We start from the raw sequence: 27,413 nt of genomic DNA on the forward strand, positions 1-27,413 counted from the left end.
CATTGATTATTTACAGAAGTTTAGAGAAATTAAATGGAGTTTAACCAAAAGAAGTCTAGAGAAATATTTTTTTCCATAGTTTTAAAAAGTTGGTAGAAGAATTTCTGATCCCTTAGAAATGTGGTGTTTGTTACAAGTTTCGATACTCTACAGTGGACTAGTCATCAGCATGTGTTTCTAAACATCTAGTACAGTGAGATCCAGATTTCATGGGGCCTCCGCCAGTGTGACATTTATTTTATGTGCCAGTGGGCAGTTCCAGAAATTGCAAAGGACTGCTTTTTGGTAAGATGACAGTCCTACTGCTTCTTGCATGTCCTTTGCCGTATATAAACATGGTTACTGTTTGATTCCTGCCAGAATTATGCAACTAGCTGATAGTTCTTTGCTTTCCCCCTTACAATATAGGAAAATCTAGGATTTGCACCTAGGGCTTCATGAGGTGAGGTTTACCTGCAATTTTGTGGGGCTGCAATTGTCCAATTTTATGTGGTTACTAGGAGAAAAAGATTATTTTAAAACACTTGGGGGATTTTTCAAGTGAGAAGTGAATGTCTTCAGGTCACTGTAATATTTGGATAGCAAAATTAGGAAATGTGACTAGCTACTGTTAGCGAAAAAGTATGCTGTTGTCCGTGGAGAACTGTTTGTTCTGTTACAGAATTATAGCACTGCACAGGCAGCATTGTAGGTGAAAAGCAGATGCAGTACTTAAACCACTCAGGGAAGCATTCAAACTTGCAGGACTTTCATATGTGCAAACACACAAAGACATACACTAAGCTCTGAATATGTTGATGGTAAAATTTCATAATTGGTATTTAAGCTGGAAGTATGGGGAAAAACTGATGACACTTGTTCCATGCCAAATTTTACTTTTCAGCTTTCAAAAAGTCAAGTTTTTCTTTTTACTTAATATTTTAATCCTGCTTTTGTTTCCTTTTGTTGTATGTACATAAAACAGTCAATGGATAAGATCAATCTAATGCCAGTTCTAGCAAAAAGAATGCTGTAGCTCTTGGTATTTGGCATAGCATTGAGGTTATGCGAGGTTGTGTGATAAGGGCTCATGTAAAAAATTGATTCAGATCCTTGAACAGGACATCGTACATAAGGAGTGTGAAATATGCACAAAGAACGTTTAAAAAACTCCTACTAATAATTGAGGTGTTTGACAGTAGGTGTATAATTTTGATTAGTTTGATAAACTTCTGTGTAAGCAGGGAGAAGTGCTATACGTTAGATCTGTTGCTGTTACTGACAGTTCTCATCTTGATTTTGCAGTGTGGGAAGATGAGAGCTAGTTTTGTGACAAAGATGACCTTCAGCACTGCATGGCTAATAAGTCAAATATTTGCTTTTAGAAGATGGAGATGGCCTCATCATATTGACCTAACTAAAAGATGTCAGTGTAGGATGGACTGCTAAACTGTTCTAAGGTCAGTCTTTCTGGCCTAGTAATGTAGGTGCTTTATCAGGGAGAGCCCTGATAACAATGGCCTGTAGCTGCAATAGGACGGCTGAAGTTTGTGCTGCTGTGCCTTTGCTAGGCAGATTTAAAACTAGTTACGTAAAATCCCGTCTGTTTTTCCTTCTAGACATGTTTTAGTATAAAAGGTAGCTTTGTGATGTTTTCTTTGTGGCAGTTTGTGGTTGATTCTTTTAACTAGAGTCTTCCTGCACTTCAAAACTGGTGTAGTAAATACACTCTATAGATTTCCCAGTTGGACTGACGGGGGAGTTTCATCTTGGTAGTTTATAGATACTGCAGAAAGTGTTTATTGCATTTCACTTCTGAAATCTAAGTATCCTGTTTTCTGTTCATTTGGACAAATAATATTGTGGTACAGTGAGTGGCAATTTTGGAAAGAGAAGGAAAAGAACACAGAGGAGGAACCTTTGTTAATTATAGATCTCCAGTTTTTCCTGGGCTTGTGTTTAAAATATCTTCCTCCCACCCTCCACTATACATAACAAATTAAAGGTAAAGGGTCATCCTTTTGATCATTTTTAATCAAGCGCATCATATCATATGCAAAATAGGTAATCTGTTACTATAGATGGATGCTGGTCAGAAAATGAGGTATGTTACTTATAAGGTTACATCTTAATACCACTACATCTATACTTTATATGTGTTGTATGTATTACACATCCATTTGTCAGCAAACTCGTTGTCACAAATTTTTCATTTTAATTAGCAGGGTGTGGAAAACGGTGACTAATGCCTCCACTCTAAAACAGATAATGAAAAAGTGCTTGCAAAAAAAACCCAACCCAAAACCATAGCTGTTTCTCAGAAAGCAATGATTTCTTCTTGGCTAGCGGTAGTGAAGAAGAGACAGCAGAAAACCTTTGGGTCGGTTCTGTGTCCACTGAAGTCAATAGAAAGTGAATGAGGCCTTAAGTCTTAATTCAGCTGTTGATATTTATTTGGCATAGAACATGCTTGTGTAACTTATACTACAGCTGCTGCTATTTAACTGTGCTTAGAAACACTTTTTGAATTGAGAAGTATTGCGATACAAATTTGTGTTGCAGGTACGTTTAACAGCTTAATTGCAGCTGAGCTGGCTGATATTGAAAGGGTTGCTCCCAGCTGTGTTTTAACAGGAACCATTATAATTTGTTTAGGGGCATTAAACCTGTAACAGTATATACCAGTTTCAAACCTAACACGAGAGCTGAGAGGCGCAGCTGCAGATGTTATCGTTGCACTTTCTTCTGAATTGATATTAACCCCAGTTCTAGGAATGTGTGTGCCTCATACAGTGTGAAAATACCTGTGCAAGCATGCAGAAATGTTCTGGCTAACTGTGATTGGCTATCCATATCCTTACAGACAAAAAGCAAATTTAGAGCATATAGAACAGATGAAATTATTTGGTATCTTCTGTGGCAGTTTCTTTGGAGGCCATTTGACTTGTCTATAGAAGTCTCATCTCCTAAGTCTGGTTATTTTACCTGAAGTTAGTACTGTGAAGATCAATAAAAACAGGTCTCCTCAGGGGATAAATGGGATGCTTAAATCTCTGGGAGTGTCAGTCTAGTTACCTCCTAAGTAGTAAATATGCATGTGCTTATAAAAATTATTCAGTAAGTAGCATTAACTGTCTCACTTTGGGGATGAGGAAAAGTAAATTATTCTAGTACTATAGGCCAATAATTATTATATCACATAAACGTGAGTTGAATACTCTTGTTTTCTCTGAATCTTTGCCTTGCCTTAGCAATATCTTTGAGGTCGCTAAGAGTGCATATAAGTTACACCTTCCTAAACTATACCTTGTTCTGTGCATTTGATTTGTATTCACGCAAAGGTTGAGTCATCCAGATACCCGGGCAGGGAGAATTAAGGTTGTTACGGGAATCATAGAGCAAATGTTCTACTAAAATTACACCATTTGTCCATGCGGGTTATGCCAAGAGTGAACCTGGTTCATGATTTCTGATTATTTTTCTTTCCTCCAAATCTGAAAAATATAAATGATGCAAACGTGGCTTCTTTTTGTTAATTTTTTTTTCAGCCTGTAGTTTAGTACTAATTAAGCATGTGCAAAGACAATAATTTTCAATCATTTAATAAATGGCAATTTATGAATTAGGGATAATACAGTGCCTATGATAGCTACATTCAGAGACTGCTGCAGCATTCATTTTCTTAAGCAATTGCAGAGAAGCTAAGATTACTCTTTACAGTTCTTAAAATATTTCATTACGTTTTAAGTAAATGGTAGGCTCCCAAAGGAGCTTGAGAGAAGTCAGATTTGAAGGGAATTCAGTCTCCAGCTTTTGTATGTTTTCAAAACTGTCACTTAATTTTGTACGTAAAACAGAATTCAACTGTTCTGTTTTATATATGTATATAAACCAGTATAGCATGTCATACACTTACCTACATTTTTTTTAAGCTACAAGGGTGTTTTCTTTCATAATTAAAGCACAAATACCGCAGTGGTTTCAATTTGGAATTGACAGGTTGAAAATGAAGCTTTAAAGAAAGCATACTTCAGTATATCTTGTTTCAGATGAGGGTGTCGCATCTCATGGCTGCTTGTTTAGTGGTCTTGGCTTCAGTGCAGTTTCTGGGTGGCTGGCTGGTGCAGCAGTGATCTTCATAGCAAACCCGGCATGCGACAAGGTGCACTTACCTTCTGCAGCTCTGTTTATAATGCAAATTACTGCTTCCAAGATACATAGGCTATTTTGTTAACCCACACTTAAATGCTATTTTTATTAAATTAAGTAGAAGATATTTTTGAATGTTCTTGGTGGAAATAGATGACAATGTAATATTAATTGGGTAGCCAAGTTCCAAATATTAAGTACAGAAAGTACTTACATAAATGCCCTCCAGGAGAAAGTAACCATAGAAATGGCTTGTATATTTTAAGTGGTTTTGGTTTATATTATTATATGTGTATATAATATATATATACACACATATATAATATAAACATATATTCAGTTTACATTATTATACACTTTTATTGAGGGACTTACTATAATCTTGAACTCCTTGTGTAACACCCAAAGCGCTGCATGCTACACTAAGAAATACAAGCAACATTTTGATTTTACAACAAATGGGAATAGTGAACACTACAGCTCTCATCAGTTATTTAACAAAGACCTGATCTCTAGCAGCTTTTGCTACATGTTCTTGTTGTGATCTCCATCGCTAATGCTTGGCTTGCAGGTTTTGAATGCTTTAGAAACTGTGTGTGTGTTACACAGATGCTTTTAAACAGCTGCTTACCTGCTTCTTGGTTGCAATTCTGGTTTCTGACAATATGCTTTTAAAATATGGCTAATAACATGACGGCTAGCAACATTTCATCCAACAAGCTAAACTTAACTATATCTGCCTGAATTTGACATATACTTTAAAGTAGCTTTGTATTATAGGTACTAGATGTATACCTGTAATTGATTAATTATTTCTGATTTTTGTTATGGTTCATGTATTTGTCTCTGGCTCAGAAGCGTAGTCTTAATGTTCTTGCACATACTGCTTAGCATGTTCTTCTGGTGATACCTACTGTGTTCTGGGATGACTGCTTGCGGTTTTTCTCACAGAGATCCCCAGTTATCCAATTGCAGTTTTATTGGTAGGTCTAGGCCAGCATACACAAAACACATGAATTTGTGGAAAAGTTGCTGTATAAATGCTTCAGCCATGTTACAGTATGTCGTAAGTTGGCTACTCAAAATCATGGTACTGTATGTTGAATCACTTCAGTGCTGTGAAGTTTATGATGTCAACTTAAACCAGTTGACAGTCAGCTTTGGGACATGAGAAGAAGTCAATGGGGTGGATTTGGAATGCTTTGTCACAAGTCATAAAGGTACACTTTATTCAAGGCTCAGGAATGGCAAGATTAGATAGCCTTGATAGTAACAGTTCACTTGCTTTTCAGAATATGAGGTGAATTGACTGTCAGATGGGGAAGTCATATCTACTTTGATTAAAATTGAAGGTTATTCTGGTGTATACTACACACCTGAGAATTGTTTAAATGACAGAAATAAAATTTTATTTTATGCTTGGACACTACAAGCTAGGTGGCTACCTGGGAGTGGGGTGAAAGGAAGTATAAGCAGTGTTGTGAAAGGGCAGAATCACTGGAAGAGTCAATCAGAAATTTGGGTACGTACTATATGGCATATTGGACTACTCTGAATGGCTCTGTGTGTGTTTATATATTCCCAGGTGTAATGGAATCATTTTTAAAAACCGAGAAATTAGAAAAGATTCAGAGTTACATTATCTAGCACCATGTGTTCTGAGAGAAACGTCATCCTTGAAGCTACACATACTGAAATGTGTAATTCATGTTCCAGTGCAACATGGCCTTTTCTCTTCTGAAGACTGATTTCACTCAAAGTACAAACCACAGGTTTTTTCAATACTATGCTATATCGCAGTTAACTAATAGAATTTTCCTGTGATTGCTGATGTTGACTTAATGACTAGCAGCAACCTTTTAGATGCTCTTTTGAATGCTTAAAATTCACAAATGTGCCTTAATTGCTGATAATCAAAATATGCTTTCAAGCTCTGTGCTATAGCTATTAACTTCACCAAAGTGATCCTTCTGAAATGTGTGCGAAAAACTGCAACTCAGAAGAGCCCATACAATAACATCTGCTTATGAACAATGTTTAATCACTAAAACTAATTACTTTCCTTGCAGATTTTGAGGTAATTTTTATAGTAAAATTGTGTAAGAATAATTTCCTGCAAGGTGTTTTTTATAAGCTGTGTTTTCAAAGCTGCATTCTGTGGTTTAAAATATCAACAGTGTGCTTCCTGCTTGTCTAGATGGCAGCCAGTTGCTGTCCAAGATTTACTTGAACTTGCAAGCTCCTTCCTTTTGTGTCTATAATTTTTGGTTCTGGATCACTGGAAGCAACTCGGGGTAGGGGAAACAACCTTGGCAGACACTGTCTGCTTTGTCTTTTCTCTGTGATTTTACCTCAAGATCCCAACACCCTGCTCCCCTTGAGTCGTCTTTGATAGTAAATGGTAAGTGTCAGTAGGTGACTATTAGTAGGATATGGTTAATATAGCAGGTAGATTAGCAAATGCTCAAGAAAAGAGCTCATGGTGGAGGAACCCTAGCACTTACTACTTGCGGTTTTGTACAAACCTTACACTGGTAGCAGATGTCATGCGTTACCTACAGGTGTGGAGTATCCACAGCGAGCTCCAATGTAACAGGCAAAAAAGAAAATCTGTAGTGTCTCTTGCAATAGACACTGATCCCCAGACATCTCCCTCCAGTGTCCAAGTGACCAGTGCTAGACTGATACTGATAATTTTGCAGAAAATGTGTAGCCCATTCAGTCTGATTTGTGGGGAAAAGTAGTGCTCATTCATACAGTTTGTCTGAATCATGCTCTTTCACTTGAGTATTATGGCAGCCAGCTCTTACTGAAAAGCTTTAACTTCTCACCTAAAGACTTCTGGAGTAGCTCCATGAAACATTCAAGGTAGCTGACACTGTCAGAGGGATTTTGTTTTCCTCCAGTGTTTTAGTACTCTGGTTTGTTTGTAAATCTTTCTCTTCCACAGGTAAAAGAACCTGAAGTTTATATTGGTTTGGAAGGGAGAAGTGTTCTCTTCAAATCTTCAGCAAGAAGGGATTCTCAGAATAACTACCAAATTTTGGGAGGGTGACAGGAAAAGCTTTTTTTTTTTTTTTTTTTACACCCATAAAATATGAAGCCATTCAAGGGAAGATGAATATCTCAGGGTATTGATTAAGATTAAAAGCATTCTCTAGTTTAGAAAATCCAAGATTGTCTGTGAAAACATTCATTCTCTGGCAAGATTTGAACTTTTTGTCCTGGTCCATCTGCATGGACACAAGGTCTTTTCTGTAATTGATCTTACCCCCCGCCAGTTTCCTTTCTGTCATTCAGAAACTGATTTCTCATGCGAGGAGAAGGACAGATTGAGTACAGAAAGCAAGAATTTAACCTTAAGTCTGGAACTGTGGTCATAAAGAGGTGTGATAAGAAGTCTGACTGAGGTAGCAAAGGGAAGCACCTGATTTGTTTTGGCCTGAAGTAGGTGAGCTGTTTTGCTGAGATTTCTGGAGGCACTCTCAGGGATCCTGCCAGAACTGCTAGATCCTTTCTACTAATTAGCATATGTGTTGCAAGGGCTGTGAACCTCTCTCTGGTGTCTCTCTGTTTGCCCAGTGTAAGAAGCAGGGTTCTGTAGAAACTCACAGTGGACAGTCAGGTTGTCCTTGGGAGTGTTTTGCATCCGAATAAAGCATCTGCATAAAGTCCTAGAGAATGCTGACAATTACAGATTTCATACACTCTTAGGTATTTGAAGATAGATCTGTTAAGTATATCCTGTCTTTTGTTCTTCTGAACAGAGAGATGCTTTTGTAAAACAGGTAGTTAGGTCAGCTCCTTTTCTTGCTGAGCTTCTGCCTGTTTTAAAGCATTGAAGGAAAGGATGAGCTTCACCCTGTATACCTGAGTTGCAACAGACTGAGAATTTCTTGGGAAGGTAGATTACTTTTCCTCCTCTGGTACTGGAAGGAATGTTTAAGGCTTCCAGACCCATCAACAAAAAAGACCCCTATCCCCTTTTTCCTCCCTCAAATCCAACAACCTTATGGGCTAAAGCAATAGTATGCAGACCTACAAAATACAAAGTCTGATTATTGTAGCTGTACAACTAACAGCAAGGGAGCTTGGAGGTGTGACTAATAAGCTACTGGATAGTAGACCAATGAGTAAGAAGTCTGTAGTCCCATCAGATGATTAATGAATGTTGTCTTCACAAAATAGAATGATATTATGTTGTAAAGATATGCAGCAAGTGTCCAAGTTACAGAATTAAAAGATATAAAAATAGGAGTAGAATGTGTAAAGAACAGAGCATAGGATCATGTCTAGTATATGAATAAATTAACTAACCAATTTAAAAAGTGCATGACAGGAGTTGGTAAATAACAGCTGCTCCCTGGAGTGTAAATACTGTGCTGAAGTCCTTGGAGAGCTCATAGTCCCTGGAGGTGCTGATGGTGACTAGTGGAATAGCAGCAGCGTCAATGGAAGCAGCAGATTGGAAAGAATAGCTAAGAACAGGAAACAACTGAGCCAGACTGCCTTCTCCACACCTTGTTTTCTCCTGGTTGTCTTATGCTTGGCTTTTAGAATCAGTCCTGATGACATTTGCTCTCTGTTCTGTAAGGTTTTCTTCACAAGGAACCACCCTGCAGAGCACGCAATGAGAAGGCTGAGCAAAAAAAGCCAAAACAAACCCCCAAGGTAAATGATGTTTTGTTAGCTGAGACAATGAAGATATGTAGCAACTGGCTTTTCAGTTGTTCTCTTAACAGAGATTATGTGGATTCCTGGTTAGGGAAAAGAGAACAAAATGTGGATGGGGTGAGGGGAGCTTGTTTTCATTCTCCTCCGAGGGAGGAAATAGAATTGTGAAAGCAGAGGCAAGGATGGAAAAGAAATGTGCCCTGGTGACTAGCTGCCATCCTGATTGTCAGAGGTATAGTTCTGTTTGTTCCGTAACTTTTTGTTACGTCTCAGCAAATTAAACGCCAAGTGAAAATTAACTTGCTCCTTTGAAGCTTCATTGAGAGAATGTATGTGTCTAAGCCTTAATAACTATTATATAACAAATCATTCTAATTTTACTTTTCATTGTTTGCTTCTTCAAAATAATTGAGGTCGAGGCAGCTGCTACCATGAGGTGACAATAATGGAGAATTATGTGCTTTTTCTCTGTAATGGGAGGGAAGCAGTAATCAAGAAAGGAAAATTGATGCAGATGGCATTATCTTGTTCCATCTTTCCAAGATGCTTTCAGAATATCTCACTTGGTGTTCCAGGATCCCTTCTTAAAATATTTTTTCTCATTAGCATAGTAATGTTCACAGAGGCTACTGTGGGTCTTCATCCAGATTGAAGCTTTGTGGATAGAATTCCCTTCTGTTCACAGCTCAAGGAGGTTCTTTTTGGTCAAAAGCTCAGGTTTTATTGTAAGCAAAGTGTACAGGTATGTTACTTGTGGAACTTAAGCATCTTTGTGGTCATCTGGTCTTGTACATGTTTCCACTCTAGACACTTCTAAAGCTGAAATGCAAAATTCTCTTTATAAGAGATTTGCATTATATACTGCAGTACTTCTAGCAGCAACCTCTGCGTATAGCTCTTTCACTTTAGTTATATATTAAGCTGTAATTTTGCTTTCTTGGCTTGCATGTTATTGATGAAATCCCATTAAAAGATCTGTGGACGTGACTTTACTGAAGAAAAGAGAGAAGTCTATAAATCCTTATCAGAAAATGTCTTTGGTCAAGTGACCTTGAGTATTTTGAGAACGCTTTTCAGAATTTAAGCTGAGGCAAAAGTTCTCTTGCCCTGCAGTGGTTAGGTATAAATGCTTAACTCAAACAAAAAATGCTTTAAATTGGAGAAGAAAAAAATTATCTCTTTTACTGCAGTTGTAGAAGTTACCTTAATTTGTCAGAGCTCTCAATTGGAGAAGTGTATCTCTTGAGCTGGTGATTAACAGTGTTTACAGTAGTCTTTTTGCATGTGTGTTTATGCTCTTTCCTTTCTCAGAATAAATAGTTGAAAGTTGGAAAGTTTCATGGAAATATTAAGTGGGAATGATCTGAATTGGTATCTAGTGTGTCAAAATAATGACTGGTATGATTGCTGTAGCAACATTGGAGTTCCAGGTATCTATATCTTCTATTTTGATATATACTTGGTACATTGTGTGTGTGTGTGTGTATATATTATACTTTTACATATATTTGTTGTCTGTTTTAACTTTTAATTTTTACAATATGACAGTTTGTGGTGGTGTTGATGAAATACAGGTCAAGATTGCAAGAGGAGTCCTTGCTCAAGGTCAGATTTGATGATCATATTAGGTTTACATGTCAACCCAATGTACTGGGTTTACAATGACTTGGAAGGTTTTTATTTTTTGTGTGTGGTCTTTCTTCTCTTCTGTCACTCATCTGCTTTTGCTTTTAAGAAAAGCAGTGTTTTATATGAAAGAAAAGAAAAAAAGCCCTGTGGTATATGCTTGTTTAACAATGACAGCTAAGATCCTGACTCATCACTTACAACTTATTATAGGGTGGTTTGAAAAGCTGGTCTCTCCTTGTGTCCTTTCCCAATGTCTTCTGAAATGTTTTTCTTTTGGTACTATTGTCTAAAAGCAGGAAACTAGTATTTCCAGAAAGTGTATATGTGTGTGTGATTGAGAGAGATATATATACACCATGTTTTCATATAACACTATATTTATTTTTAAAAAACCAAAACCAACCAAACAAAAAAAAACCAACCCCAAAGTGAAGAAGTGAACTGGCTATTTCCCAGCCTTTGAAGGCAGTAAACTTCTCACAAGGGCAACTTGACTTAGAATTGGTAAGAAAGTGACCTGTGTTGCATTTATGTTACTATTTAAAGGTCTAAAGCTTTTCCCACACAACTGTTTAGTTTTACAGTTGCTCTGTTTTTCATCTAAGCACTGTGTTGTTTATTTTCCCATGTTTTTAATAATTGTTTTCAACTTGCATACAGTCAGTAATGGAAAGGATTTAAAAATAAAAATCGCTGCATTAAATCATTCAGAGGAATTGCCTAGAGATAAGTAGGCAAACAATGTGCTGCTGATGGTGGTGCGCAGAGAATACTGCAGTAGAGAAAAAGAGTTATTAACTGATGGAGCCGAATGTCTCCTTGATGAATGATTTCTAGCATGTCACAGAGTAGTGTGACGATATAGAATTTGTGTGGGTTCTCAGCACTAAAAGAATATTTTCCTTTTTCTCTGGAGTGTTTTGGGTTTTTTTCATACACATGGGTAAGTGTATCTTACTACCTACTATAAAGGGATTCAATATGTGTGAAGATCAATACCAAAATAGGAAAAAGTCATATGTTAAAATTTAAATTGTTCATGTGTGTATCAGATTGAGGCTGGCAAGGTCTGAAGAATCTTCCTCAGGTTTTATATTCCAAAAGAAGGGTAGGAGGATCTGAAGTATTTAAATTGCTATATAGAAGGACAGGATTGGTGACGCTACTTACTTTTTGGCCAGCTCCACTTGGCCTGTATGACAAAGGGAGAGTGCCTGCTTGCCCTTTGAGGTAATATGGCTGATGTAATTCCTCCTTTGCTTCAGGGAGCTTGAAATCGCTGTGTCTTGGGAGATGCCCCTGAGACAGCTGTGGATCAGGTAGTTTTGTAGATGGCTTAAAGCTGCTGTTTGCTTTAGGTTGGTGTGATGTGCTGTATTAGTTGTGTGAAATCCTGTAGGATCACTAATTCTAGAAAGAAAAATGTTCTGGTTTTCATAATACCCATCTGGGTTGGACAAACAGACTTAGGCCTGGTAGTCCTGGAGTCTGAGTAACGGGCATTTCCACTGTAAATAAAATCATGTCAAAAGCAGTAATATGGTCTTCCATTTAGGTGTGGCTATTCAGTTTTCTTCCTTTGAAGTTTCTATTTATCCTTGGTTTAGGATGTGAGGAAAAATCTTTAACAGAGAGTTTAATATTATACTTAATACTTGGGAATCTCTGTTTCTAGTTTCAGAAACAAATTGAAGCCTTAAATCAAAAATGACATTCAGGTTTTGTAAGATGATTTCTCTTCATGGGAAAGATTAATATATCATCTACTATTTCAACAAATATCGAATATTGAATAATAGTAATATTCAATAATATTGAATTACTGTGATATTTTTCTTTTAGCAGAGAAAATAGCACCTTATTTTTTCATTATTAGTTCTTAAATTAATTAACAGCTAATTTTACCTTATTTACTGTATGAAAGAATGTTCTTTCTTCTTACTATATCTGAAATACATTTCTTTGCAATCCTAGGGTATCTCATAGCTTTTTCTGCCTCTCTCACATACTGTGGGGGTGACCCCAAGAACAGAGTCATTTCTACTTACCCATTTGTTTGGTATCTTGTCACCTAACCGTTTGGCCCTGTACATCATGGTTGGCAGTGTGTTTATAATAGGGAGATCCAGGAGGTGCAATTCCAGCTGTGAAGGAGTAGTGAGCAGTTGCTGTGGCTGGGCTAAGTAGGGAAAGCAATCACACTGGATTTTAAGACCAGCTAGGGAGAGGAGGAGGCAGGCAGCAACAGAAGCTGTGAATTGGCTCTTTTGGAGCAAGCGGTAGAGAGAAGACGACCTACTGAGGAAGACATCAGAAATGATTCCTGTTGCATTCAGTCTTCTGTGAGGCTGTCATTGGGTGGCAGATTTCTTTGAGGGTAGTGTTATTCAGAAAAATTGTATTCGGTTTGTGTAGCAAGGTTTTGGTTGTGGGGAGACTATAGGGGTGGCTTCTGTGAGAAGCTGCTGGAAGCTTCCCCTGTGTCCGATAGAGCCAATGCCAGCCGGCTCCAAGATGGACTCGCTGCTGGCCAAGGCCAAGCCCATCAGTGTTGGTGGTAGCACCTCTGGGATATCATATATAAGAAAGGGGAGAAGAAACCCTGCACAATTGCAGCTGGGGAGAGGAGTGAGAATATGTGAGAGAAGCAACTCTACAACACCCAGGTCAGTGAAGAAGGAGGGGGAGGAGATGCTCCAGGTGCCAGAGCAGAGATTCCCCTGCAGCCCGTGGTGAAGACCATGGTGAGTCAGGCTGTCCCCCTGCAGCACGTGGAGGTCCACGGTGGAGCAGATATCCACCTGCAGCCCGTGGAGGACCCCACGCTGGAGCAGGTGGGTGCCTGCAGGAGGCTGTGACCCTGTGGGAAGCCCATGCTGGAGCAGGCTCCTGGCAGGACCTGTGGCCCCGTGGAGAGAGGAGCCCACGCTGGAGCAGGTTTTCTGGCAGGACTCGTGACCCTGCGGGAGACCCACCCTGGAGCAGTCTGTGCCTGAAGGACTGCAGCCTGTGGAAGGAGCCACGCTGGCACAGTTTGTGAAGAACTGCAGCCTGTGGGAAGGATTCACGTTGGAGAAGTTTGTGGAGGACTGTCTCCCATGGGAGGGACCCCACGCTGGAGCAGGGGAAGAGTGAGGAGTCCTGCCCCTCAGGAGGAAGGAGCAGCAGAGACAACGTGTGATGAACTGGCCCCAACCCCCATTCCCCGTCCCCTGGGCAGCTGGAGGGGAGGAGGTGGAGAATTTGAGATTAAAGTTAAGCCTGGGAAGAAGGGAGGGGTGGGAGGAAGGTGTTTTTAAGGTTTGGTTTTCTTTCTCATTATCCTACTCTGATTTGATTGGTAATAAATGAAACCAATTTCCCTGAGTTGAGTCTGTTTTGTCCGTGACGGTAAGAGTGATCTCTTCCTGTCCTTATCTTGACCCATGAGCCTTTTGTTGTATTTCTTCTCCCCCTGCCTGGTTGAGGAGGGGCAGTGACAGAGCAGCTTTCGTGGGCACCTGGCATTCAGCCAGGGTCAACCCACCTCAAGAATATGGACAACACCTGAGAATTTCTGGAAGGCTAAAAGGTCTGAATCTCCTTCAAGATTCAGGAACAGCTGTTAATAGGGAACACATAACGTGGTCTGCTTGTTCTCCTGCTGCAGGGTGAAGGTGGAGAAAGGAGCAAGCCATGCATGTGAGCTGGTCTCTTCCTAGCCTGAGGCTTCTCCTTACTGAATGTTTTGCAGTTAGGTAAATGAAGGGCTACTAATGTTAGATACATGCACGCATATAATTCCTTTTAATACATGTAGTCCTGAAAGTTCTTTTAGTTTTTCTATTTTATATTTAGCGTAGAGTTGTATTTCTGAAGTTTGAGTGCATTTGTGGGAATATGCGGTTTCTTTTCCATATTATGAGAAGCTATTTATAGGTGGAGAGGGTGTGCCAAAACTGAAACAAGAGTGGAAGGAGAAGTGGCTTGAAACTTGATGAGGAGATGGGGACAAATAGTCTTTGGTGTTTTTAAAAAGTAAAGAACTACTACTTTGAGCTGTCTCTATTTGCAAATGGGGAGGATGGAGAGCTGTAAGGTACTAAAGTAACCCTGTGTAAGAGCAAAGTCATTCAAAATTAAGGAAGTTATTTCACTTTGCAAAACAAAAGTTACAGTTTAACTTTCTCAAAATCAAAGCTTTTCATTCTGGTTTTGAAACCAGCTTAGAGTGCTGATAAATCAAGCGCTCTGCCTCCCCTCGCCCCACGATAGCAAAAAGCAGACCAACAAGTAAGGTAGAGGACAATGCTATAGCTGCATGGCCTAGTGTCTGTCCTGTTAAGGGTTAATGTGTTATTTAATGAGTTTTATCTAGCATGGTTTGGTGTTTTTGTATTGGCTCCTCTTTGATATATTCTTTTTTTAGATCAACCACACTTGAACTCTTTTAATATCTTTTGTTAAAGACTTAAAAAAATCCAACAATTGGCAAGCATGTAAAAAAATTCAGTTATTTCAATAATATATGTTAATTCCTTCCCTTTTTGCCACAGAGTTGTTCTATGACTCTAGAATAGGGGAGGTTCTTCCTTTTTGTTCTGTTCATTCAGCACCTTAAACAGAGTGGTTTTGATCACTGCTCAAGCAGCAAATATTCAGCAAGTTCTAATACTTTGAATCCTACACAGAAGCTGCTGCTCCTGGTGTCTCTGCTCTGTCAGGTCTGTAGAACGGCTGTTGGTATCTCAACTATAATGTAAAGCTAGGTAGTGCAGAAAGGATGAATAAAAAAGGCTTCTTTAAAACTATCTTACTTCAGCTAGAGAACAGTAAGACTCAGCAATACCTTGTTTTGGATGAAGGGAGAATAAATCATTGATTTTATTTAAATTTCTCCTAATCTAGGAAGAATATAGTTGATAAAAGCCTGTAAAGCTTTGGGCTAGGTGATAACTGCAAACATTCAGTTAATTTTCCAAATGTTTCCTAAGCTCTCTGGTCAATTTATCTTACACTTCTGTCTTAGCTGCAGAAGAAAGGGGAGAGGAAAATGGAAATGTCTGAGTTTTTCGAAGTTTTATTTTGGGTTTTATTTCCTATGGAAGCAAATCTTCAGGACTGTAAGTTTTCTCTCAAAAAAAAAAAAAGAGATAGGAGAACTAGTCACTTAAAAATGAAAATAGAACATTTCTGTTGCTGTGAAGCATGAGAATGTCAGGTTTTCAATGTCACACTCTTATGCAGGATGGGAAAAGGAGGGGAGCAGTTTTCCATACAATTATATTGTCTTCCAGGGAGAAGATGATCTTTTTTCTCCTAGGTGTTCCTTCAGATTGCTTCCCTGAGCTCTCTTCCTGAGGGAGGAGTATTTGCATGAATGTGTGTCCGTGGTGCTTTTGGTTTTGTTTTAGCTTTGAAGCAACCCTCTGTGCTGTGGAGCTCAGTTACATGGTGTGTGACCTCTCAAAGCAGAGCACTGCCTGGGGTTCTAGCAGTTCCCAGAAGCTGCGTATCGTGGGGGTCTGTGTCACCTTCTGACTGATCTTGTTTTCTGTCAAAGGGAATTAGAATTGACTGTGGCTTCTACTGATGCTTTGGCCTCTGTTTTAAATGTTGACTATTAAAATGTCATTATTGTAACTTTCAGCAACCTTGGCTAAATTTCTTTACGAACCTTGCAACAACAGCTTTTCACTTAATTCTACTCTAACTTGTTTGCAAGGATGGTTATTTGCATCTTTGAGTCCAGTTTTCTTTCTTGCTTTTCAGTGCGCTCAAGGTATACTGCTTTAATCAGTCTATTTACCACAGTGTAGGCTACAGGAAGCACACCATACTTTGAAAATATGATAACGGTAATACAAAAGTCATGAAGTTCATACTAATACATTTTTACAGTGTAGTAGCTTGGACAAATGGAGCTTGAATCTTTGTTGCTTACAAAGTCTTCAGATATTTTTTTCTGAAAGCTTTGGATACCTCAAGTATGAACCTCTAAGTTTTTGCATTAAGTTCTTTGCAAGGTAAGTGTAGGAAAAGAGGCTTCTTATGTGCATGTATAATTTCCTACAGGCTATAAAAATGGAGAGAGAAGTTTTAAACATCTCCTTTTTCTTTTGGCTTTCAGAAGGATTTTGGAAGCTTGCCAATTTGTTTAAAGAACAGCCTGCTCAAATAATGTTGTTTTTATCTGCTATACAAGCATGCATTTTGTCTTCATCTGGATGGTCCAAATCTAGAAACAGATTAACTTTCTCCCTGACAGCTGGTATTCATATCTGATAGTAAATAAGTACTCTAAGTTGCATCCTATGCTAATGTCTGTAAACTCACAAGTTACCTTATTTTTTATAAAAAAATCCTTACTGATGCTTGAGAAATGAAAAATGACTGTTCTTAAACTGTGATTAGCTATTTTATGTAGGAAAGAAGGAGGAGGGACAGTATAGCTTCCTCTGGTGTCTCAGATCACATATAAAGGAAAGAAAATCTAAGCCTAAATTAGTAATAGAGAAGGAAGTAGCATTTTCATACTTTTCCTTATGAAGACTGAGAAAGTATGAGTCACACTTTTAAACCTACTATGAACCTACTATTTTAAGAGACAATTTTCTCTAACATAGTCTTGACATTTTTACAGGCCTTTGGTAGTCTCAAGCTCTTCGTTTTTGTAGGTAAGTATATGGTATGTTTGGATCAGAACATTAACATCCATTTGTGGTAGTTCTTCACATTTAGTCACTCTATCAACCCATAAGAATTTAACAGCTACATAGTGATATTTCCTATGACAGCAGATGTTTTTGGACCTTTACAGATCATGAGCCAAGTTGAGGGACAACAGAAGAATCTTGTACAAGCCATTGAAGCTCTCCCAAGTTCTGGGCCACTTTCTGCCTTGGATCAGGACTTGCTGCTTTTAAAAGCTACCTCTGCTGCCACCCTGAGCTGCCTTGGAGAATGTTTGACTCTGTTACAGCAAAGCATGCATCAAGTGGGCCAGCATCATAACAGGACACTGTCATCAGGTGAGCACAAGCTCTCTTGGGTGTTACTTTATGTGCCTTGGGGTTTTTTATTATGATACTGAAGCAGGCAAAATTAACCATTCCTGAGAGAGGTACGTCGGGGTGAGCAGCTTGTAAGCTTTCACAGCCTCAAGTGTCATAATTTTTTTCTTTGCCTAAAAAAAAAGATGCAAAATCTGTTGAAATCAGAAGAGAGGAGGAAAAGAGGCTGTCCTAAGTCTTCTGAGGGAAATCAGGTTCTGAAGACAGCAAAACCCCCCCAAAAAAACAAGGGGGGCATGGAGAACAGGTAGATAAGCCTATATTCTTAATGACAGTGCAGAACCTGCTTGGTTGTTTTGTTTTGTTTTGCTTGGTTTTTTTTTAGATTGAAATCACAATGCAGATTTGTTTGATAAAAATATATGTAATATTATGCAACGCCACAGTGAAAATTATATTTCTAGTTTTCTACATGGAAGGATGCTGTTGAGGCACGTTTATTCCAGTCTGTGGTTTTCTTTAAATCTGGAAAGAGTTCTCCATACTGCTATTAAAAAAAAAAAAAAAAAAAAAATCTGTGGCAAATTTTTATGAGCCTAAAATGTCAAACAGTGTGATTCTGCATTGAGCTCTGCAGGCATGAACCTTTCAGTCCCCATGTAGCTCAATTTTTTCAATTCACCCAGTTCTATATCTCTGTCAATAATGTTGGAAGTTGGACCTTTAGCTTTCTGGAAAGGTGGTCAGTGTTTTTCCATACACAGAGTGCACTGCCTAGTCTAAAAGCAGGAGCAGGACTTGATATAAGACGAACAGCAGCAGCAGAACTCTGGATATGGGGTGGCTTTTTATGTTTTTTTCAGGTGCTTCAACAACATTCCCCCTCAACCTGTCCTTACATACAGTAGGTTTACTACAGGGCAGCATATGCCCTCAGGGCTGATGAGAGCTAGATAGGAAGCCCTCTGAAGAATTCCCATTGTGATGAGAACAGAAACATGAGAGGGTCAGCTAAGAAGTAGGCAAATGATGTAAAAAGGGTTCTAGGAAAAAACAGCGTAAAAACTTTGACACCTATACCGTGGTATATCATGACTTTCCCGCATCCGGATTCTGATGTATTTCATAAGGAACATAAAAACCCAAAATATTTTCTTATTTTCTGTATTTTGGTTTTCTTGTAGAAAATGCAAAAAAGCCTTGCACATATCTAAATGGTAATGATAAAGTGCATTTAATTGAATTCTTTAATATAGTTTGTTTTCAAAAGAGAATGGTTTCGAACAAAGATGAAAAGCATCCTTCGAAGAAAGTCACTTTCTAGTTTCAAAGTCCCTGAAGGTTGTTTTTCATGTTCCTGTGATCTAAGTGAACTGTCAGAGATAGGTGACTTGAGTTGTACATGTCCTTGAATGTGTCCGAATAATCTTCTGTTAAATCAGTGTCTGTATTTTGACCTGACAGACTTGACAATGATTTTTGAGGATCTGCGCACGAGAACAGAGAAAAGCAAGCATAACATTAGTAATTGCTGAAAGGGAATCCCATATTTTTTGAAAAAAAAATTGGAAAGCCATGACTATAATGTACTTAATAAAATTTAATAAGTGTTTTTGTTTGTTCCTCCTAAGACTTTAAACTTGTACAAGAATCCTTTCAGGAATTAAAATTCTGTAGCACTGGCTCATGCCAGCATCTTTGGCATAACTGTGAGAACTTGAATTCAAACAGTTAATTCTTCAGTGTGTACATGTGCTAATTCTTTGGTATGTAATTAAAAAAAAAAAAAAAGGGAAGGAAGTAAAAGCTGCTGAAGTATTTAGTCTCTTCTCCCAGACTGAAAGAGTCTGTGAAATGATTTTTTTTTTTTCCTTTTCTTTTCCCCAGGCGTTGTTATGCAACAGTTGCCTGAAACAACCTGGCCTACAAGTCTTGATTACTGATTTTCCTACACACTTAATCTTGTTCAGGCATACTTTGATAGACTTAACATTTCTGCGGAGTCGGTAGAGTTTCAGAGTCATCAAAGCTGCATAAACTCATCTTAATGAGCCTAATGCCTTTAAGTAATCCTTTAGCAAACTCTAATTCTGAGATATGATATATTTAATTTCAGTTCTGTGTCCTCCAGGTGAATTTTCTTAATTTCATACACAGAAGGTGCAACCAAAAGATGATGATCTTTACTATCACCTGTTGATACTGTCAGGTGAAAATGACTCTTGTTAGGTTAAAAGCCATATATTCCTCTGACAGGAAGTCTCAAACTCCTTTCCTATGAGATGTGATGGCCCTGTGCAATTTATTGCCAAATGTTTCCATCCCAGTGCTCTCTCGTTACCTGCTCCATAGTGTCCAAGATGCTACTGGGCATTGTGGGGCAGGATCCGTAGGATTTTGTAGAGAGACACAAGACAGGAATTTGATAACTTGTTTTCTTGCTTCTAGCCCACAGTTCATGAAAGCAGTCCAGTCCAGCAAAGCAGCACAGTCCTGCTCATGTGGAGTGTGAGAAATAATCAATGGCTTAGCTTTGGTGATTTGAACTTACCCTTAAGTTTACCTTCCTTCAGCATCAAAACTGGTCACTAATATGCCATAAAGAGATAGAACTGCCTGAAAAGTAGATAGATACCTACTTTCTCTGCTTTCTCTGTACCTTTGCTCTGCTTGTGTCCTTGAAGTCTTTATGGCTGATTATGCAAGGATTGCTGTTGTCTTCTCTGTCCACTGCAGGTCTTGCAATCTTACTGATTCTAAAGCAAGGACTTAAAGTAGCTGAGAGTTTCTGACCTAGTACTTACAGAATGCACTCATGAAGATTATAATTAAATAGTAGCTATTTTAAACAGATTTACAGACCTTTACAGCTTTAAACAGAAAAAAATGTCTCCTTTCTTTTGATGTAAATATTTTTATTGCTTTGGTTTCCAGTAATGTGAGTAGAAAGAAAGCAGCTTGGCATTCAGTTTAGTGGAATCTTATCCAGAATCTAGGCTTGTGTAGGTCCTGACTTTATATATTTTTATGGTATTCTTTGTCATGCAATAGTTTAAAGATGACATGATTTTTCCTCTTAATTTTCATGTTTCTCGTGAGTTGTCAGTCCTAGACCTCAAGCCTACAAGCAGACATGAAGATTAAACTGAAGTCTTCAATCTTGTCTTGAAGGATAGTCAATACGTGTTTTATTTCCCCTCTAAAGCTTCAAGGAAGGGTTTTTGTGATTGTCTTTTTTGTTAGTGCTTGATTTTGGAAGGGCATCAACATGAACAGTCAGTGGAGCAAAATCCCATGTTTCTACTCTTGAGTCAAAATAATGTCAAATAATGTCAAATTCATTTCTAGCTGTCGTTATTAAAGGTATGTACATTGATCACTAGCTAAATTAGTTGTGATTTTTTTTTTCTTTCATTGAAAGATATGCTGGAGAAGGATATTATCAGCTGAAAGTGTTGGTTATGTGTAGTGTGAATTGAGGATAAGAGATTACATCTGTTCAAGCTTCTTTGGTTTGGGAATTTTGCTCGTTTTGTAGGAGGGAGAAAAATGTCAAGGATTTTCTTATTAGCCAAAAATGTCACCACTTAGGTACATGGAAAGTATCTGTTAATCAGCATTAAGGGCCTTGTGACAAGCTTGAGTTCATTTAGCATGCAGACAGGAAACAGGTGCCTTTTAAAATAAAAATGTGTAGAAGAAACCTTTGTCTTTGCTTCAAATTTTAAAATTTTTAGTGTTATTTTTTCTGCCTGTGTAGCCTTTGGCAGAAGAGTATCTCTACAACCTATTGACTGCTGTGATTAACATCTGTCCTGCTTTCAGCTGGGATAGAGTTAATTTTCTTTCTAGTAGCTAGCATAGTGTTATGTTTTGGATTTAGTATGAGAATAATGTTAATAACACACTGATGTTCTCAGTTGTTGCTAAGTAGTCTTTATAATAAGCGCTGGTTGACACCCGGCTGAATACGAGCCAGCAGTATGCCCAGGTGGCCAAGAAGGCCAACGGCATCCTGGCCCGTATCAGAAATAGTGTGGCCAGCAGGAGCAGGGAGGTGGTTGTTCCCCTGTACTGGGCACTGGTGAGGCCGCACCTTGAGTCCTGTGTTCAGTTTTGGGCCCCTCACTACAGGAAAGACATGGAGCTGCTGGGGCGTGTCCAGAGAAGGGCAACCAAGTTGGTGAGGGGCCTGGAGCACAAGTCTCATGAGGAGCGGCTGAGGGAACTGGGGTGGTTTAGCCTGGAGAAAAGGAGGCTGAGGGGAGACCTTATCGCTCTCTACAGCCACCTGAAAGGAGGTTGTAGCGAGGTGGGTGTCAGTCTCTTCTATCAAGTAACTAGTGATAGGATGAGAGGAAATGGCCTCAAGTTGCGCCAGGGGAGGTTTGGATTGGATATTAGGAAAAATTTCTTTACTGAAAGGGTTTTCAGGTATTGGAACAGGCTGCCCAGGGAAGTGGTTGAGTCAACATCCCTGGAGGTATTCAAAAAGTGCGTAGACAAGGCACTTCAGGACCTGGTTTAGTGGGCATGATTGATGGTTGGACTCGATGATCTTGAAGGTCTTTTCCAACCTAAATGTTTCTATGATTCTAAGTCAAGGATTTTTCAGCTTCTCGTGCCCAGCCAGTGAGAAGCCTGGAGGGGCACAAGAAGTTGGGAGGGGACACAGCCAGGGCACCTGACCCAAACTGGCCAAAGAGATATTCCATACCATGTGAGGTCATGCCCAGTATATAAACTGGGGGGAGTTGGCCTGGGGGGTGGGGATCGCTGCTCAGGAACTAACTGGGCATTGGTTGGCGAGTGGTGAGCAATGGCATTGTGCATCACTTGTTTTGTATATTCCAATTTTGTTATTATTATTATTGTCATTTTATTATTATTATTATCATTATTATTCTTTTCCTTTCTGTCCTATTAAAATTCTTGTCTCAACCCACAAGTTTTACTTCCCTCCCCCCCCCCCGATTCTCTCACCCATCCCACTGGGTGGGGGGGAGTGCACAAATGGCTGTGTGGTGCTTATTTGCTGGCTGTGGTTAAACCATGACAACATCCTTCCCTCCCACACTGCAAGCAAAGCAAACTTGAATGTTTGTTTTAAAGTAGCTTTACCAGCTTATGTTGTGTTTTAAGTCTGGTTTTTTTTTTATTTTAGTGTTTTGGCAGACAGAATCCTGTCTTGTAGTAGCAGCCTGCACAGATAAATCCGTTCTTTTAGTCTGTGTTCCACATTAGTCATTCATTTACTGAATAAAGCATCTCCTTGACAGGAATCCCCTCCTATATTTTTCTGTTTCTCACTTGCCCACTTTTCCAAAGTGTAAAATAAAGTGTTTCTTTTTTTCTGAGGATTTTTTTAAAACAAAACCCAAACCCATCCTCACCATGGATTTTCTGAAGTTCATTTGAATGTGCAAATGCTGCTTATTTTGCCTCCCATGGCAGCAAAGGGATTGAAGATGATTCGGGAGTTCGGGGGATTGTATTTGAACTTTGTTTTAGCAGATTCTCTGTTGCCTCCTTTTTGGAGAAAATAAATGGACAGGAAAGACAAAATCTAGATGCTTTCAATTTGGTAACAAATGACAACTAGGGATTCTCCTGCAGGTGAGATGGCAGGAGAGAAAAATGAACAGAGTCCTCCTCTTTCTTGCTTAACCTTCCCTGCCAAATGCTTGTGGTCAGGGAAGAGTAAGGAAAGAAGACAGGGGAGAACACATTGTTTGTTACTGGTGTAATTTCCTGAATTTGACATGGTCAGCCAGGTCTGCCTTAAATACATCATTGCTAGACTTGCTTCTGTTGAGAATAACAAAAACAATTTGCTGTTCTATCTAAATGCTAATACATTATTCCATATATGTTGTTCTTTCTTTGGAAGATTACGTTATTTTCTAGTCCTGCACAGCCTTAGCAAATACCAGGTCGTCCTTCTAATCTGAAAAGCAGATGTGCAGCTGCCACTTGCTGTTGCTGGTTCAGCCTGCTGTAGGATTCAGCGGAGAGACAAAACTGTCGCATCCATCCCTGGCAGGGGAGGGAATCCAGATCTAATCTTTGCCTCTCCTTGAGGCCTACCATTGCATTGTTAAGGGGATATTTGTTAGCATGTAGTTACAGTATATCGTAAGAGGTTTTTTTATGAATAGATTTTAGCTTACAGTTGTGCCAGGAAAAACATAATTGTTTTTTTAGTCTATAAACCAATACCAGAAGACTTAAAAATAGAAGGGTTTTTATAATAGGATTGAGGTAGATGTTAGGCATATTGCATGCATCAATTATCATGCAGAAACATAGTTTGAAGGTACATCAGGTACCTAGAAAATCAGAAACAACAAAAGAAAATTATCAACCTTGCTTAACTGAAAAATCTCCAGTAAACCTCTTTGGGGAGGATTTTCCTCCCTCCAGCTGTGTGCACCTGTGAGAGGGAAACATGTTTCTCCTGAGGGCATTTGTGTGGGATACAGCCTATTGTGCCATCTGAAATAGATGGGGTTTTGTGGACTGTAGCATTGCTATAGGGAAAGGAGAGGAGGTTGTCTCTGGATGCTGTACTTTTCTTATGTGGAAGCATTCTCCTGTGCCTTGGTGGATTTGTCTGCTGCGTGTTCATCACAGAAGCTCTTTTTGGGGTATTTTCTGTAAGAGCTGTAATTTTGTGTGTGTATAGGCACTGAACTTCCAGAGGAATCAGGCTTGAGTTTTCACTCCTGGAATGACAGAACCAACACTGTGCAGATAGAAGAGATCTGGCTGATTTTACTAGTTGTGTATTTGTTACGTCCTTTCTAATTTTTGCATCATTTACTGCAGAAACAGATGCTTTGTTTTAATTAATGTAGTGCTTTGCATAGTCTTAAAGCAAATAATAAAGTAGCTGTGTAGCTGTGAATGCTTTTGTATCACTTGTGACTGCCTTTCTTAAGAATTTCTTTAGAATTATGAAGTGTATCAAAATAAGAATTGAATTTACCTTTCTGTCAGCTGCCTTTGGCTATGACTGAGAACAGAGCAAAAAGCTGGCTTAAAAACAGAACAGAGACAGCAGTTTCTTCCTATTAGTACCCAGCTCTGAAGATAAACTTTCTTTCTCATAATATGTTTAGTTTTCATATCTTTTTTTTTCTTCTTGAAGTCTTTAAAAGAACAGGAATTGAAGTAGTGATAGAAAATTTTAAGTGCCATAAAGTGGCAAAGATGGCAACTCCATTAGAGTGGATCAGGTTATTTACAGATAGCAACTTAGTCTGTGGAGAGTAAATTCCAATAAAATAATTTTATTTGATATAGGACAGAGAACAACTATGCTGTACTGTTTCGTGGTAAGAATAATTTCTACTAGTGCAGATGAGAATGTTTTGGATGTACAACTGGTAACGTGAGTGAAGTAGGAGCCATGTTGTTGTGTCCTTTCACTTAATATATAGAGATTGTATTCTGATCTTAGTTGATTTTAAGATTATTTCTGATGAATTCTCTCTTCATACTTTGCTTTTGCCTGAAAAGTAGGCTGCTATATTTGGTATATGGCAACTCCCTTGGGATAATATGAGAATGCTGACATCTCAGAGTAAGATTTGTAGATTAAAGATCACCAAAGGTTCCCTGATGGCACTTTGAAACTAGGCGTGGAATTTTTTTCAACTTGTTCAGAGAGCTGACTTTTTATTTATTTAGGTTTCTGTGGCGTATGACTAATATCTTTTACTGCATATGTCTCTTCTGCAAAGTAGTCAAGTTCCAGGCACACAGAATTTATCAAAACAATTTTTCTCATATGCAGAGGTGTTGAGGAAACAGATGTGCTTATCCTTTGGACCTTAACTCTTGGCATCCTATTGGTGTTGGCTAGGTCATAATGCATTGTTAAGATCTGTTTAAAAATTGACTGAGCTGACAAGATTTGTTGTTTTGTGAGGGTAGCATTGCCCTTGGGACAGGTGGAAAAACATGTTCGCATATTCTAACGTTTTCTATTTCTGTAAGAGAGTCTCTAAAATGTGTGGAGAAAGATGAAGTAAATAGTCTTCTTATGATGTGTTTGTACTGAAAAGGAAAACTAGTATAGTGTTTTTAAAAATATATAACTGATGGTGAAGTAAATGTTCACACTTAAAAATTTCCCCTGAAGTGAGGTATTTATTCAAGTGGGAGCTTCTTGTTGTGCTTATTTACAGAAATTAGATTTTTAAAAAATATACTAATTAAAAAAAAAATTGTTTACAGTGAAGGCCAAATAGATTGTGTGTGCACAGAGAAAAGAGATAGCCCAAGGAAATGATCAGATGACTTATTTTCAAAGATTGGCATAAAGAGAAGTCAGTTCAATTTTTAAATTTTTTTTTAAATAGGAAAATAGCAGCAATAATCCAATATTCAGCTATTTGACAGGGAGAAACAGAAAAATAGTTTGAGATTTGTTACTGCAAAGTAACGAAGAGCGAGAAGCATAGGCACGCACCATAAAACTCTTTGTGGCTATTCTAAAATGAAACAAGTTTATTTTAACTTCTTGCCTTTTTTTTTTTCCTTTGAAATCGGTACGAATTAACATCAAAAACAGTAAAAAATTGTTGATGGTTTACAGACAAGAATTCCCTCCAAGGAATCAACATTATTATTTGATATTTTCCAATTTAGTTTTATTGTTCATGCTGACGGTATGCTTCCTTCCTCCCATGCAGCAAGAGTTCATTTTGGATCTGCCAAAACAATCTTTAGATTATCCTCTGAATCAGCTTGTTTTGAGGGATCTGGGGTTATCCTTTGTTCCTAGCAGCAAGTTGCTCAAGATACTATGACTACAGTCACCGTGCTCTTCATTACTTGCCATGTATACCAACATTGTGTGTTGATTTATCTACATCTTTGGAATGGGGACAGATGTTAGCTTCCTGATGTGTAGGATCAATGTGTAGAGCCAATCCAAGAAAATGACCCTTTGTTTGATACTTGCATTTTCTCTCACATGGTTCACATAACTTGACCAGGTCTTATAACATCTACTGGCATAGTCCTCAAAGTCATTGAAACCCAAAAAGCTTTGCAGTATGTGGCCTGACAGCAGAGCCACAGAGATGCTCTTCCTTTGGCAATAAGGAATTTGAGTCACTGTGTGAAACAAACATTAAAAAAAAAAGGCTGGATTTTTTTTGCTGTTGGTAACTCAGTTCTCTGAAAATCATTTTATGCTTAACTATTTGCTTATGCTTTCTTCAGCAAAAGATGGTGCCACAAAATCATGCTAACCAAGTAGACCTGAAGTTTTGTCATGTCATCATAACTTAGTGCCATTTTAGATAAGAGGAATGTTCTCTAATTGTTTTATCTTTAGAATTTGGTAAGAGGTCAGCTATAGGATTTGTGGCCCATTTTTTAATAATATAAGTATTAATACAATAGTACACAGCATTACCTCACCAGATCAGACCATTTACTTTAATTAGGATGCAACCTCTGGTAACCCCTGGTGATATGGAGAAGGTAAATTGCATGTTCTTTAATGTACTTTGTGTTGATTTGGGTCATCTTAAAAAGTTGTCAGTGATGAGAGAAGCAGATTCTCCCTGTAGCACTAATTGTATTTTCATGTACAAATTATGGTAATGACTGAAGAGCTGCAATTTTCTTATCCATATCTCTGCATTTTATAGCAGCGTGTAATTAATAGCTGAAATTTAAGCCCTATGCTGAGGGCTGCTGATTTGAATGTTGATACTATGTTTTAGAGCAGTAAGGGAGGAATAACTGTGCAGTCACCTTAGCTGATTGTTCTTTCTGTCTTGGCATCCTTAAATACTGGCCCATCCTGGAAATCAGGTGTCCCCAGAAATAAGGGTTGTTCTGATGTCTAATTCTGTTTCATTCATATTTAATGTGTATCTTTCTAATGAGACCTCTTCTAAACTGTGGTCTTGGGACCAGTAAAGCATTTTAGCACTTAATCTAGAAAGAGCTTTTAATAGTGCAGACAGA

At 38.4% G+C, this 27,413-nt stretch overlaps 1 protein-coding gene across 3 annotated transcripts in view; it reads left to right on the forward strand.

Annotated features, from left to right (window-relative positions):
* Positions 1–27,413, forward strand: part of OSBPL10 (oxysterol binding protein like 10) — a 127,144-nt gene that overhangs the window by 55,751 nt on the left and 43,980 nt on the right. For all 3 annotated transcript variants that reach the window (XM_069770792.1, XM_069770784.1, XM_069770776.1), the window contains exon 5: positions 17,231–17,441. In XM_069770792.1, the coding sequence (XP_069626893.1) occupies positions 17,231–17,441 (211 nt within the window). The remainder of the gene's footprint in view (positions 1–17,230; positions 17,442–27,413) is intronic.

Source organism: Haliaeetus albicilla, chromosome 2, assembly GCF_947461875.1.
Source record: "Haliaeetus albicilla chromosome 2, bHalAlb1.1, whole genome shotgun sequence".
Lineage (NCBI taxonomy): Eukaryota > Metazoa > Chordata > Aves > Accipitriformes > Accipitridae > Haliaeetus > Haliaeetus albicilla.